At 51.9% G+C, this 14,263-nt stretch overlaps 1 protein-coding gene across 5 annotated transcripts in view; it reads right to left on the reverse strand.

Annotated features, from left to right (window-relative positions):
- Nucleotides 1–3,957: 3,957 nt before the first annotated feature.
- The window catches only part of MAN2B2 (mannosidase alpha class 2B member 2), a 36,590-nt gene continuing 26,284 nt past the window's right edge, over nt 3,958–14,263 (reverse strand). For 2 of the 5 annotated variants that reach the window (XM_064286230.1, XM_064286234.1), the window contains 8 exons: nt 13,580–13,854; nt 12,276–12,467; nt 11,091–11,340; nt 10,107–10,217; nt 9,832–10,024; nt 8,004–8,120; nt 5,727–5,874; nt 3,958–4,424 (listed from right to left, as the gene is read on the reverse strand). In XM_064286230.1, coding sequence (XP_064142300.1) covers nt 4,079–4,424; nt 5,727–5,874; nt 8,004–8,120; nt 9,832–10,024; nt 10,107–10,217; nt 11,091–11,340; nt 12,276–12,467; nt 13,580–13,854 — 1,632 coding nt within the window. In that variant the 3' untranslated portion in view covers nt 3,958–4,078. Of the gene's footprint in view, nt 4,425–5,726; nt 5,875–6,603; nt 6,717–8,003; nt 8,121–9,831; nt 10,025–10,106; nt 10,218–11,090; nt 11,341–12,275; nt 12,468–13,579; nt 13,855–14,263 lie in introns of all 5 variants that reach the window. The other 3 variants (XM_064286233.1, XM_064286232.1, XM_064286231.1) reach the window with 3 other exon arrangements.

Below are 14,263 nucleotides of genomic sequence, written 5' to 3' on the forward strand. Positions count from 1 at the left end.
TGTTCTTCCTTCTCCTTTGTTCCAGGTGGGTTGAGACCAATTGATGCATCTCAGATGGCCACTTGCTAGCGTTTAAGACCCCAGACCACCACAGACCACCACTCTCCAAAGTGGGTTGCAGAATGTTTTCTAAATAGATTTTATTACACCAATTGACTTAGATGTCCCCTGAAACAATGGTCCCCAAACCCCTACCTGTGCTACGGTGGCCTTCAAAGCATTCAGTTTATTGAGGAAACTTCTTTGCTTTTGGTTTAGTTCAGTTGTGGTGACCTCGCCTGTATTGTGTGTTGTCTTTCCCTTCACCTAAAATAGTTCTTGTCTACTACCTAATTAGTGAAAACCCCTCTCCCTCCGTCCTTCCCCCCGCCATAACCGTCAAAGAATATTCTCTTCTCTGTTTAAACTATTTCTCAAGATCTTATAGTAGTGGTCTTATACAATATTTGTCCTTTTGCAGCCAACTAATTTCACTCAGCATAATGCCTTCCAGATTCCTCCACGTTGTGAAATGTTTCACGGATTCATCATTGTTCTTTACTGATGTGTAATATGCCATTGTGTGAATATACCATAATTTATGTATCTGTTCATCCGTTGATGGGCACCGTGGTTGCGTCCATCTTTTTGCTATTGTAAACAGTGCTACAGTAAACGTGGGTGTGCATATATCTGTTCATGTAAAGGCTCTTATTTCTCTAGGATATATTCCAAGGAGTGGGATTGCTAGATTGTATGGTAGTTCTATTTCTAGCTTTTTAAGGAGGCCCCAAATTGATTTCCAAAGTGGTTGTACCATTTGACATTCCCACCAGCAGTGTATAAGTGTTCCAGTCTCTCCACCACCTCTGCAACGTTTATTATTTTGTGTTTTTTGGATTAATGCCAGCCTTGTTGGAGTGAGATGGTATCTCATTGTAGTTTTGATCTGCATTTCTGTAATGGCTAATGATTGTGAGCATTTCCTCATGTATCAGTTAGCTACCTGAATGTCTTCTTTGGTGAAGTGTCTATTCATATCTTTTGCCCATTTTTTAATTGGGTAATTTGTCTTTTTGTAGTTGAGTTTTTGCAGTATCATGTAGATTTTAGAGATCAGGCACGGATCGGGAATGTCATAGGCAGTCTTTTTACTCTTTTGGTGAAGTCTTTGGATGAGCATAGGTGTTTGATTTTTAGGAGGTCTTGTTGGGAGTTTTTTAATTACCTTTCATCCTCTTCTTTTGTTAGGGGTCTATTTAGTTCTACCTCTGTTTGTGTGAGTTTAGGTAGGTAGTGTGTTTCTAGAAATTCATCCATTTCTCCTAGGTTTTCGAATTTGTTAGAGTACAATTTTTCGTAGTAATCTGATATGATTCTTTTAATTTCAGTTGGATCTGTTGTAATATCGCCCATCTCATTTCTTATTCAGGGTATTTGCTTCTTCTGTTTTTCTTTTGTCAGTTTGGCCAATGGTTTATCAATTTTGTTAATTTTTTCAAAGAACCAGCTTTTGGTCTTGGTAACTCTTTCAATTGTTTTTCTGTTCTCTATTTCATTTAATTCTGCTCTAATCTTTATTTGCTTTCTTCTGGTGCCTAAAGGTTTCTTTTGTTGCTCTCTTTCTATTTGTTTAAGTTATAGGGATAATTTTTTTGATTTTGGCCCTTTCTTCTTTTTGTATGTGTGCATTTATTGATATAAATTGACCTCTGAGCACTGCTTTTGCTCTGTCCCAAAGGTTGTGATAGGAAGTGTTTTCATTCTCATTGGATTCTATGAATTTCTTTATTCCATCCTTAATGTCTTCTATAACCCAGCTGCTTTGAGCAGGGTATTGTACAGTTTCCAAGTGTTTGATTTCTTTTCCCTGCTTTTTCTGTAATTAATTTCTACTTTTATGGCCTTATGGTCAGAGAAGATGCTTTTTAATATTTCAATGTTTTTGTATTCTGCTAAGGCTTGCTTTATGACCTAATATGTGGTCTATTCTAGAGAATGTTCCATGTGCGTTGGAAAAGAAAGTATGCTTGGCTGCTGTTGGGTGGAGTGTTCTGTATATGTCTATGAGGTCAAGTTGGTTGATTGTGGCATTTAGATCCTCTGTGTCTTTATTGAGCTTCTTTCAGGATGTTCTGTCTTTCACTGAAAGTGGTGTGTTGAAGTCTCCTACTATAGTTGTGGAGCTATCTCACTTTTCAATCCTGTTAGTTTGTTTCATGTATCATGCAGCACTGTCATTGGGTGCATAAATATTTAATATGGATATATCCTCCTGTTATATTGCCCCTTTAATCATTATATAGTGTCCTACCTTATCCTTTGTGGTAGATTTAACTTTAAAGTCTATTTTGTCAGAAATTAATATTGCCGCTTCTGCTCTTTTTTGATTGTTGTTTGCTTTATATATTTTTTTCCATCCTTTTAGTTTGTGTCTCTAAGTCTAAGGTGTGTCTCTTGTAGGCGGCATATAGACACATCGTGTTTCTTTATCCAGTCTGAGACTCTCTGTCTCTTTATTGGTGCATTTAGTCTATTTACATTCAGCATGATTATGGATAGGTATTAATTTAGTGCTATCATTTTGATGTCTTTGTGTGTTGTTTCTTTTTCCCATTTACCTTCTTGTGCTGAGTAGTTTATCTTTATATATTGGCTTTTCCTCTTATTCATTGTTGTTGATTTTGTTTCTGCTGAGCCTCTATTTTTTCCTTGTATTTTATTTTGGTGAGTAGGGTAGTTAGTCTCCTTTGTGGTTTCCTTAATATTTATTTTTCTAAGTTTAAACCTAACTTTTATTTCTTTATATCACCTTGTCTTCCTCTCCATATGAAAGATCTGTGACTACATTTCTTAGTCCCTCTTTATTGTTTTAACGTTGCCTTCTTTTACATTATGACATCGCTGTTTCCCTGTTTTCAGCGTTTTTTAATCTTGATTTATTTTTGTGATTTCCCTGTCTGGGTTGACATTTGATTCCTCTGTCCAGTGTTGTAGTCTTGGGTTGATACCTGGTATTATTGATTTTCTAACCAAAGAACTTAACTCTAGATTTTATAAAAAACAAGTAGAAGGCAAGAAGGTACTTTGGGTACTGTTATGGACTGAATTTTGTCCCCCTAGAAAGATATGTTGAAATCCTAACCCCTGTACTTGTGAATGTGATCCTGTTTGGAAATAGGCTCTTTGAAGATGTTATCAGTTAGGTTAACACAGGGTTATAAAGGAGTAAGGTGGCTCCTAATGCAATATGACCGGTGTCCTTACAAGACAAGAGACAGAGACAGGGAGACAGAGGATGAATGCCATGAGACACTGCAGCCACAAGCCAAGGAATGCCTGGAGCCACCAGAAGCTGGGAGAGCGGTATGGAATAGATTTTCCCTCAGAAGGAATCGACAAGGCTGATACCCTGATCTCGGACTCCCAGCCTCCAGAACTGTGGGAATAAATTTCTGTTCTTATAAGCCACCCAGTGTGTGGTATTTTGTTACAGCCATCCCAGGAAGACAATACAGGTACTAAATTTTATGATTTAACAGTTAATATAAATTGATTATGCATCTATTGAGGTAGGTCCACACCTACTCAGCCACAGTTCTGAAATCTAAACAACTCTGAAAGTGGAACGCTTCTTTGCGATTCCTTTGGTGGCGAGACCTGGTTTGTAGATGTGAAGTTGTTTGTGGTGGTTCTTCACCCAGTGTTGTGTGAACACCTGAGTGTTCATTGCAGGGATATCAGGGTTTGTTTCCTGTGCTGCCCCAGGTCTGGAGGGATAGGGGTATTGCTCTTTCAATATAGGATGGTGCCCTTTCTAGAATTCTCAGGTGTCACTGTGGATTCCTCGCTGCCTTTCCCAGAACTTCCTGGGGTTGGCTTTTGAAAGTGAATGAAGACGCATGTGTGTGTGTGTGAAAATACCATGCCTGTGAGACAGGAAGGCTGCTTGAATGGGGGAGGGTAAGAAACAGGACCTTGTAATTTAAATTTTATTTATAAAATGAAGAAAGAAAACTGCAAAGCTGACCAAAAAAAAGAAAAACTATTGCCATTGAGTTGATTCTGACTCATAGTGACCCTATAGGACAGTGTAGGACTACGCCATCGGGTTTCTAGTGAGTGGCTGGTGGATTTGAACTGCCAACCTTTTGGTGAGCAGCCAAACGCTTAACCACTGAGCCACCATGGCCCCAAATGACCAATTCCTGAAGTTAGCCAGCTGAATTGGCAGTGCCGATTCAGACACTTGGCCTCCTGGCACCCTCCACACTGCTTTCCTTCGTTTCGTATTCTGTTCTGTTCTGTTACATGGAGTCACTGGTGGCCTGGAGCATTCGTGAGGGCTCACTGCTCTTGGAAGTGAACGAAGAACGTGCGGATTTCCTTTGGGTGGACTGTGACGGTGGTGCCTCCTGGCGGCCTCAGACTGGAGCTGGTGCCATCTAGGGGACAGAGGTGGTCTGTCCAGAACTGCTCTGGAGCCACCTGCTTCTCCAGGACGCTTCTCCCCATCCTCCCTCACAACCCTACACCTGCCTACAGTCTGCCGTGGCTCCCACTGTGATGATGGCTGTCTACCCCTCTGCCCTGGGACTCCTGGTGGGAGTGGGTCTCTCACATTTCTGCTGTCCCCCAGGGCCCAGCCCATGGCGGAAGCTATTAATAGGCTAGTTCTGGCCCTAATCAGCCTCATTTCCCCAAAGGGTGTTGCATTAGACATCTAAGGGCTTTCTGAGACCATCAGGTGAGCCCTGCCCTTTACCTCACTAGGCGCCACTGAAGCCATGCCCTGATGTTTGGGCTTCACCCTTGGGAGAGAAGTCTGTTCATCCATCCATCCACAAATCTATCCATTCATCTACCCACTCAGCCATCTATCCACTCATCCAAGCATCCATCCACTCATCTGTCCATCCAGACACACACATTCATCCATCCATCATCCATCTACACATCTGTCTATCCATTTGTCCATCCATCCATTCACAATCCATCCATTTGTCCATCCATCATCCATCCATCCATCCATCTGTTCATCCAGCCATCCTTCCACCATTGACTGAATGTCTACTCTGAACCTGGAAGTATGTGTGCAGTGGATAAAGAAGAGATGTAGGAGACAGCAGAAACATGGGGAAGGGCTGGGAGAGCAGAGGAGGTGTGTGACCCAGCATGGGACTTGGGGAGGGCTTCGGGGGAGGCTGAGTGGGAGCAGGCCAGAATGGATGAGGGTGTTCCAGGCAGAGGGAGTGGCAGAAGCTGCCTGTGTAGGCAGGAGCTGACCATGCGGTGCAGGGTGGGTGCAGGACAGCAGAGGACAGCGGGGCCGGGCTGGGCGCAACCCTGTGAGCTGGAGAGCTTGGCTCTGACCTGGGGCATGGGCAGGGCTAGTGCAGCTCCAGGACCAAAAGTGACGGACAGGCCAATAGACACACACATGTATACACACGTAATCACACAGTACACATGCACACACATACCCCAAACATGCACACAGCACACAATGCTCACACGTATATATGGTACACACATGTATACATTCATGCAAACACACGGGGGCCCTGGCAGGCCTGATAGCTTGAGGAGGGCTGCGGATTCTTTGAGACTTATCTTGTGGCTCCTGGGGCAGGGTTGGGATCTGAACCTGGTCTGCCTAGCTCCCTGTCTGTGCTGACGGCCACGTTGGGAACCCCAGTGGAGGCCGAGTAGGGAGGGGGGTACCACCTCCGTGGGGCCCCCTCTACCTCCGTGGGGCCGAGCAGAGCTCCCACCTCCGCGGGTGCGGTGGGTCCGTGTCCTCCAGCTCCAGCGGCGCAGCGCATGCACATCCGAGGTCCCTGTGAGTGAGCGCTCCTCCAGGGCCACCACAGTCCCCAGGCCCCGCAGCACGGCCTGCAGGGACAGAGCAGGGGAGGGCAAGCCACACGGAGACCCCAGATCCCAGCATGAGAACAGCAGCAGGTGACAACGCCTCGGACTGAGTGTCCCGGTGCCGCCCTGCCCCAGAGCTTCACAAGTCGCTCTCTTAACCTTCACAGCAAATCTGCAAGGACAGGCTTGGAGATGGGGAAACTGAGGCTGGGGCAGCTGGATGTGCAAACCCAGGAATGGGCAGCATGTTAGCTGCCTCCCAGCATGGAGTCCCCTTCCCTGCCCAGGATGCGTGCTTAGCCCAGGGAAGGAGTGGCACAGCTACTCCCCACCCCCCACAAATAGCCATACCCCAGCCTGCCTCACAGATGTGGGGACAGTGGCCCCGTCTGCCACTGGGAGGAAAGACAAGCCTGCTGGGGGCAGTGGTGGCTCTCAGAGCATCCCTGAGTGACAGGAGAGAGCCCCAGGGGTGGCTGTACCCCACCCCCTCTGCCTTTCCCTACGCTCATGATGCTGTGATGCCTTGTGACACTGAGTTGACAATCAGGAAGACAACGGTCATGTGCTGAGGGCAGCCAGGTGGGGACATGGAGGAGACTGCCCATGATGACAGCGTCCAGCCACATTGCTCACAGCCAAGCTGTTCCTGACTACGAGAGGCTCCCTCCATACCAGGGAGAAAGGGTGCAGCTGGCAGCCCCTACTCCCCGTCAGCCTTGGGGCTTGAGGTGCCCGTGGCAAGTGTACCTGCAGATCCACGGTCACTGGCTGAGACAGGACTGGGTCCTCCCCCACCTCATACAGGTGGTGGAGCCGCAGCAGCACTCGGCGCAGGTTGGCCTCGACCTCCCCCTGGCGGCCTTTGAGGACAGAGGGAGCAGTGAGAGGTCCATCTAGCCTTGTACCCTGAGTCTGCGCCTGGCGTGTACACATGACCCCATTGTGCATCCTTGAACCCCATGAGGCCGGCCATGGCCCCCATTGGACTGGCACCATACCAAGGCTCCAGGCGATGCAGGAGGGAGGGCCAAGTCTAGGCCTGGAAACCTCTGGTCTTGTCCAGGGGAGCCCAGCCCTGGAAGGGGTGTGGAACTTGAGGAAGGCTGTGGTACCGTCAGCCCCAGCCTCAGAGCTGCTCAGTCTAGGCGGGCAGGCAGGCTGTGGCTGGACCAAATGCTTTGAGACAGGTCACATTAGCTCCCACGGGCCTTCCCTCCACCAGGAAGCCCTCCCTGATGTCTCTGCTAGGGGTTCTCTGTGATCACAGCCATCCTGTCTGGTGACTATGCTGACTCCCTTGAGACAAGAGTGTGGTAAGCCCAGGGCTGTGCCCACCTGTCCCTGCTCCATCCTCAGCTCCTAGCACAGGACCTACTTGTGTAACAGTTAGGCTGCTTGAGCTCAGAGAAGTGGGCTCAGCATTCTGGGCTCCAGGACACCTGGGGAAGGCAGGGCTAAGTGGGCCCCTGAGGGTCGGCAGGATGTGGAGGCTGGAAGGGACTCCCTCAGAGAACTGGGAGGGTTGGAGACCTCGCTGTGGTCAGAGATCTGGAGTCTAGGCCTGCGTTTGCCCCGTTATGGGTTGAATTATGTCCTCCAAAAGCCATGTTCAAGTCCTCATCCTTGTACCCATGAATCTGGCCTATTTGGAAATAGGGTCTTTGCTGATGTTATCAGTTAGGTTAACATGATACCGTACTGGAGCAGTGTGGGCCCTGAGCCTATGTTGGAGCGATGTCTTTGTAAAAGAGGAGAAGAGACACAGAAAGACAGGGAGACAGAGGAAGGTTGCCATGTGAAGATGGAGGCAGAGTGATGTGACCAAAAGCCAAGGATGGTGAGAAAGCACCAGAAGCAGGGAGAGACCAGAAGTATCCTCTCCTAGAGCCTTTGGAGGGAGCAGGGCCTGCCCACACCTTCATTGTGGACTTCTGCCTCCAGACTGTGAGAGAACATCCCTGCTGTTTAAGTTCCTTGGTTTGTGGAAACTTGTTGTGGTGGTGTGAAGATGGTCACGGCCCTGTGTCCTCGGTCTCCTTGTTTGTCAGATAAGGGGCCAGGTGACCTCCGAAAGTCATGACAAGCTATCAGGGAAGCCCCTTCATCTGGGGCTTGGGGCCTGCACATAGCCTGTGTACCTGCCTCACCTTTCCGGAGACTCTCCAGGTGCTCGGTGTGGTTCGAGCTGTAGTTCCAGCCAGGGATGCTCAGGGTCTGCAGGTGAAGGTTGGGGGGAAGCGTCACGGCTGCCCGCTGCCGTGGTCCTGGGGGTGAGAACAGGAGAGCCCCCAGGGGCGGACGGATGGAGTGAGGAGAGGATCGTTGGGCCCGACTCCTTGTCCAGGGCTCCCCCACTACACCCCTACCCTTCTCCAGCCGATCCCCTCCCCCACACGCCCACCTGTGGGATCATAGATGCTGACAGTGGGAAGACCCTGTGTCTCCTAGTCCAGCGGTTTCAAACTACAAACAAGGAGACTAAGGCCCAGAGAGGGCATAGGGTCTGCTCAGGACCACATAGCAATTCACGCCGAGCCCGCTCCTCCCTGTCTTGTTGTCTGTCTCTCTTTCTGCTTGGAGGTGCCACGGCCCCCTCCTCCCTCTAACTCTAGGCTCTTGGCTGGAATGGCCCTCTCCCAACACCCAGGCCTCAGTGATTGGTTCAAGACCAGGCTGCATGACCTAAAAGGACCAATCAAAACCTTTCCCTGGACATTTACACTGGGGACCAGGAAGTCTGGGGCTCGGCTCCTCATGGGTGGGGGGAACCTGCAGCTGCAGGGCCATCCACAGGGGAGGGATGGGACAGAGGGACAGCCTTGTCTCAGTTCCAGTCCCTGGGCCCAGTTCTACCCCTGCCCTTCCCTTGGTCATGGGCCTTGGAATAACTGCCTTTGGTCAAGCTGGTTCAAGGGGGTTTCTCTTGCAGCTGCAGAGACCAGAGCAGGGCCAGGTTGTATGGGGCAGGCAGGAGCTGTGGACTTTCCCAGACTTAGAAGCTTCGCATGTCTGGGAAAGGCCCATGGCCCCTAACAGATCCAGGAGTGGATCCTGACCTCTCCTGACCCTGAGCTTGACATGGTCATATTGTCATAACTAGAAAGAACTGGGCACAGGAGGGAAGAGGATGGAGAAGACTCAGGGGAGGGTGCAAGGTGGAGGGGTGAGTCCTAGCCCTGCCGCTGACGAGCTGTTTGACCTCCAGCGAGCCCCTGATCCTCTCTGTACCTCAGTTTGCCCATCTATGAAATGAGGGCTGGACAGGTGGTCCCTGAGGTCCCTTCCTGCTCAAAAGTTGCCTGGATCCCTGAGGGCACAAACCCTCTGTGATGATTAATTTTATGTGTCAACTTGGCTAGGCTATGGCTCTCAGTGGTTTGGCCAAACACTAATCTAGGTGCTGTTCCATAATAGAATGTAATGCAGTGTAAGGAGCCTTGTTGGCGCAATGGTTAGCACTCAGCTGCTAACTGAAAGGTTGGCAGTTTGAACCCACTGGCGACTCTGCAGGAGAAAGACCTGGCAATCTGCTCCTGTAAAGACTGCAGCCCAGGAAACTCTATGGGGCAGTTCTACTGTGAATTATAGGGTCACTATGAGTCAAAATCGACTAGATGGCACCCAACAACAGCAACAGTGTAATGTGATGTAATGATCTTCCATAACGTAATGTCCTCAAGCAGTCAGTTGAAAAGGGAGTTTCCCTAGGGCACGTCCTGCCTCCGGAATACAAACAGATATTTTGGCAGAAGTGGACTCTGGGCTCTACTTGTCACCTGATCTATGGATCTTGCACTTGCCAGCTCCCCAGAGTTGAGTGAGCCAGTTCCCTGAAGTAAATCTCTCCCTCTCTATGTGTACATATCTCACTGGTTCTGTTTTTCTAGAGAACTCCAAGACCCTGTCCCAAAGCCCACCCTGCCAGGCTGGTGCATTCTGGGGTGGTGCCAACACAGCTCTGAGGCGTCTGCTCACCAGCTAGCTCCCCGCACAGTACTACGGGCCTGTGCTGCAGCGCCAGCCTGTCTCTCGGGTGCAGGGTGGCCGTGACTGGCTGGGGTGCCAGGAGCAGCCAGAGTGTGGGCCGGACGATCGAGGTGTCATTCAGTGTGAGGTTGTAGGCCAGGTCCCACTCGAGGTTGTTCCATAGCCGCCGGTGAAGCATGACCTGCAGGACAGGCTGTTCCTGGGCCAGTCTCTCACCAGGCGCCCAGGAGAACCGCCAAAGGGCTGCCTGCGCCCACTCGTACCTCCACCTGCCCGTTGTCCTGGCTGGAGACGCCATGTGCCCGCTCCGACAGCAGCACCAGCCTGCTTCGGTTGTCCTCGATGAAGGCCGTCTGGACCATGGGGTAGTAATTCTGCGGACACAACATCGCTAGGCTGACCACCGGGAGGAGGGCGAGGAGGCCAGGGGTCAGGGCTCACCTCTGCCCACCCAATCACTGTCCACACAGCATGGCAGCAGCTTGGAGCAGAGCCTTGGCAGGGTGCTCTGCTGCTTCCTGGCCACAGGGCCCTGGGGGATCGGCCTTGCCTGCCCAAGCCTGTTTTCCCACCTGTAACGCGGGGTCACACAATGGCTGGAAGGGGCGAGTGAATGCGTGTGGGCCAGTACAGCTTGGGGCTGGCCCTCCATCAACAGTCACTAGGCAGAAACCTGTGGGACGGCTGGGGTAGCAGCACAAAGCCCCTGCACCTGGCCCGTTGGAGGGGACGGCCTTGGCTCATGGGCCTCCCAGCCTCGGCTCACAGGCCTCCCAGCCGTGGCCGTGAGAACCACCGAGACAGAATGGAAGGAGAGAAGCAGGAAGAAAGCAGAGCAGCATGGGGACCGCCCCTGCGGAGCCACGGGAGGAACAGGGTCGGCTTGCTGAAGGCCACAAGTGCTCAGTGCTGCACCGTGCCTGTACCAGCCCCAGCCTCACAGCTCAGGGGTGTCACCCCCCTCCCGAGGACACAGGAGGGTGGCTGAGCAGCTGGGCAGCGTTCCTAGTAAGACCTGCTAATGTGGGTCCAGGCCCTGTAAATACTTGATGTCATCCTTCATCTCAGAACAACCCTTGGTGAGGTGTCCATTTTACAGAAGAGGAAAGTGAGGCACAGACCCCTTCAGTGACCTGGCTGAGGTCACTCAGTACCTGTTGTCCCCGTCGTTTACCCCAAGCCCACCTCTTAGCCCCTAAGGCCCAGCAGGGTGCATGGTGGGCAGCCCCGGGGCATTGTGGGTGTACCCGAGCGATGCTGTTGTTGGCGTGTGCCAGGTGGGGCCTGCGCTGCATCTGGTACCCGTTGTTGTCCGTGTGGATGACCTGCTGGCTGTCCAGGTCAGTGCTGGTCCTGAGCACGGCCTCGCGATTCAGCTCCAGTGGGCCCGCCCGGTACTCCTGCTCAATTCGTCCACACAGCAGCTCCCCTTTGGATGGTGGCACATGGACCAGCCGGGAGTGGATGGCGTATGTGTGCTCCTTGTCTGCTGGGTCCCTGCAGGAAGACGTGGAGCCGGGAAATACAGCCAGGAGCCTTCTGGATGCTCCGTCCCTCCTGCCTTTCTCCAGGGGTCAGCTGGGGGGAGGGCAGGAGGGACGGAGGGAGGGAGGGAGAGAAGGAGAAAGGGGAAGAAAGAGAAAAGGAGGGAGGGATGGAGGGAGGAATAGAAGGAGGGAAGGAAGGAGAGAGGGACAGGAGGGGACAGGGACGGGGGGAAGGGGCAGGGATGGAGGGAGGGGGAGGGCAGAGAAGCAGGGAGGCAGGTGAGGAGGCAGGGTGGGGCACAATTTGGCACTGTGTGGAAGAAGGCCCCGTGTAGACACTGAGCACTGGGACGAGAGGGCCTGGGTCCTTGGTGCTGGAGGGCAGCTGAGCCAGCCCTGGACATGATGTCTACACATTGACAAAACAAGGACTCCTCCATGTGTGGGTTTGTCCCAGCCCTAAGCCTAGCTCCTAACCAGATGACCAGGGGGCTCTGTCCCAGCCCTGAACCTAGCTCCCAATCAGATGACCCGGGGGCTCTGTCCCAGCCCTAGGCCTAGCTCCTAACCAGAGGACCCAGGGGCTGTCCCATCCCTGAGCCTAGCTTCTAATCAGATGACCTGGAGGCTCTGTCCCAGCCCCGATCCTAGCTCCTAACCAGATGACCTGGGGCCTCTGTCCCAGCCCTGATCCTAGCTCCTAACCAGATGACCTGGGGGCTCTGTCCCAGCCCTGATCCTAGCTCCTAACCTGATGACCTGGGGGCTCTGTCCCAGCCCTGAGCCTAGCTCCTAACCAGAAGACCAGGCCACGCAGACACCATGGGACTGACAGACACCGGAGCACCTTCCTCTATTCACATTCAGCAGCAGCCGCAGTGGCAACCCCAGAGCAGAGCCAGGCCCTCTCCCTCATCCCGCTCACTGCACCCCTACTGTGTGCACCTGTAGAAGTATTGCCGGACCTCTGTCAGCAGCTTCCCAGCCACGATCTCCATCCCCACAGCACCCCAGGCGGGAACGGCTGCCTCGTGGGGCGAAAACATGTAGTTGTCAGAAATAGGGCCCTGCTTCACGTCGCCGTTGGCGTGGTACTCCAGGAACTCCTGGGTCACGTGCACGGTTCGGTTACTCCAGCTGCAGAGGCAAGAGGACACTGTTCTTCTCATGGGTGAGAGAGCAGAGGGTCATTGTTGGGGATCAAGTGTACCCCTCACCCCAGATGCTGCTGTGAGCCAGGAGGGATGCAAATGACCCCAACAAGCCCAGGCAACTGTTCCAGGACCAGGCAACAAAGCTCCTACATCTGGTCCCTATCGGGCTCATCAGACCCCACCCAGCACCAATGTGGCCTTTGTCTCCACAAGGCTTTAACACTAGGCTGATGACCCGGGTCCCAGAGTGGATCACAGATCATGAGAGGACAGGGGATCACCCCGGCCACTGCAGAGAGGATGCGCCAGCGCAGATGGCAGCGCAGACTGAGAAGGGGCACACGGCCTACTCATTTCACGGGGTATGGGAGACAAAGCCTGAGAAAGGACAGGTTGGCCACAAACCATGGGGAAGTCCTGTCCTGGGTGGTCAATGGCCATTGCTGCTGTCAACTAAGAGCTGCTGAAGGAATGACCTTGTCAGTGAATGAATGGATGGATGGGCGGATAGGTGGATGGGTGGGTAGGTGGATGGGTAGATGGATAGGAGGGTGGGTTGATGGATGGGTGGATGGGTAGATGGGTAGATGGGTGAATGGGGGGTGGTTGGGTGGATGGATGGGAGGATGGGTGGATAGGTGGGTGGATGGATGGATAGGTAAGTGAGTGGAAGATGGATAGGTAGGTGGGTGGGTGTATGCATGGATGGGTGGGCAGGTGGATAGATGATGAGTGTGTGGGTTGGACTAGATGATTTCCAAGGTCCCTTCATACTCTAAAGCCAGTATGACTATTGAACACAGATTTTGATTCTCTAAACTTAAAAAAGTGGGTAACATGAATATTGCATTTTTTCCCTGGAGTTGCTCAACACCTCTTTGTCTATGGATCAACAACCCCAGAAGGAAAAAGTGCAAGAAAGGCTTTCCTAAGTCACTTTCCTAGAAGTAAAGGTCGTAACAGTGTTAACAGTCTGCAGCACCATCTGGTCCTTTTCTGAGCAGGTGAAAAAACAGAGATTCCAGGTGGGGGTGTGACGTGCCCAGGCCCAAGGGCACCCCTTCCACCTCAGAGCCAGCCATGGCTGCACCTCACCTCTCCTGGATGCTGTGCATCAGGTTGGTGTCCTGGTCCATGAGCACAGTGTAGCAGTCATTCATTATGGGCACCAGGCGCCTGCCCTTACGGCTGGCACGTCTCCTCGGCCTGCGGTCAAACTGGATGATGCTGGCCACGGTGGCAGATGGCTCCTGGATGCCCTCCTGAGCCCCCAAAGTAGGTCTGATGCTATAGTGTCGGTAACTGAGGCCCGGGATTGTGGTCAAGATATGCAGGTCGTATGTGGATGGCGTGGATGTTGAGTTCTGGAGCTGCAAAGCCAGAAGGATGGAAGGAAATGATGGATTTCATGGCTAGAAGACACCCGAGTCTCCTCAGTATCCCTGGCTTGCACACTCCGATGAGGGGGGTGCTCACTATCCACGTTTCTTGTACTGTCCTGCGTTCTCCTCTCTGCCTCCTTCGCCTGGGCTTGGCTTCACCCTCTAGGACTCCCAGATTCACTGGCCCCAGGTAGCCCTTCAGTGACCTAGAGATAATCATTGGTTCCCCCTATGCCTTCTACTCAGGGTGAGCACTCCTAGCCTTCTATCTTTCCTCTTCGGCCAAAGGCAGATGCTATGGATTGAATATGTCACCCAAAAATAAGTGTTGGAAACCTAACCCCTATACTTATGGATATAATCCCATTTGGGAATAGGGTTTTGTTATGTTAATGAG

Source organism: Loxodonta africana, chromosome 5 (assembly GCF_030014295.1).
Source record: "Loxodonta africana isolate mLoxAfr1 chromosome 5, mLoxAfr1.hap2, whole genome shotgun sequence".
Taxonomy (NCBI): domain Eukaryota; kingdom Metazoa; phylum Chordata; class Mammalia; order Proboscidea; family Elephantidae; genus Loxodonta; species Loxodonta africana.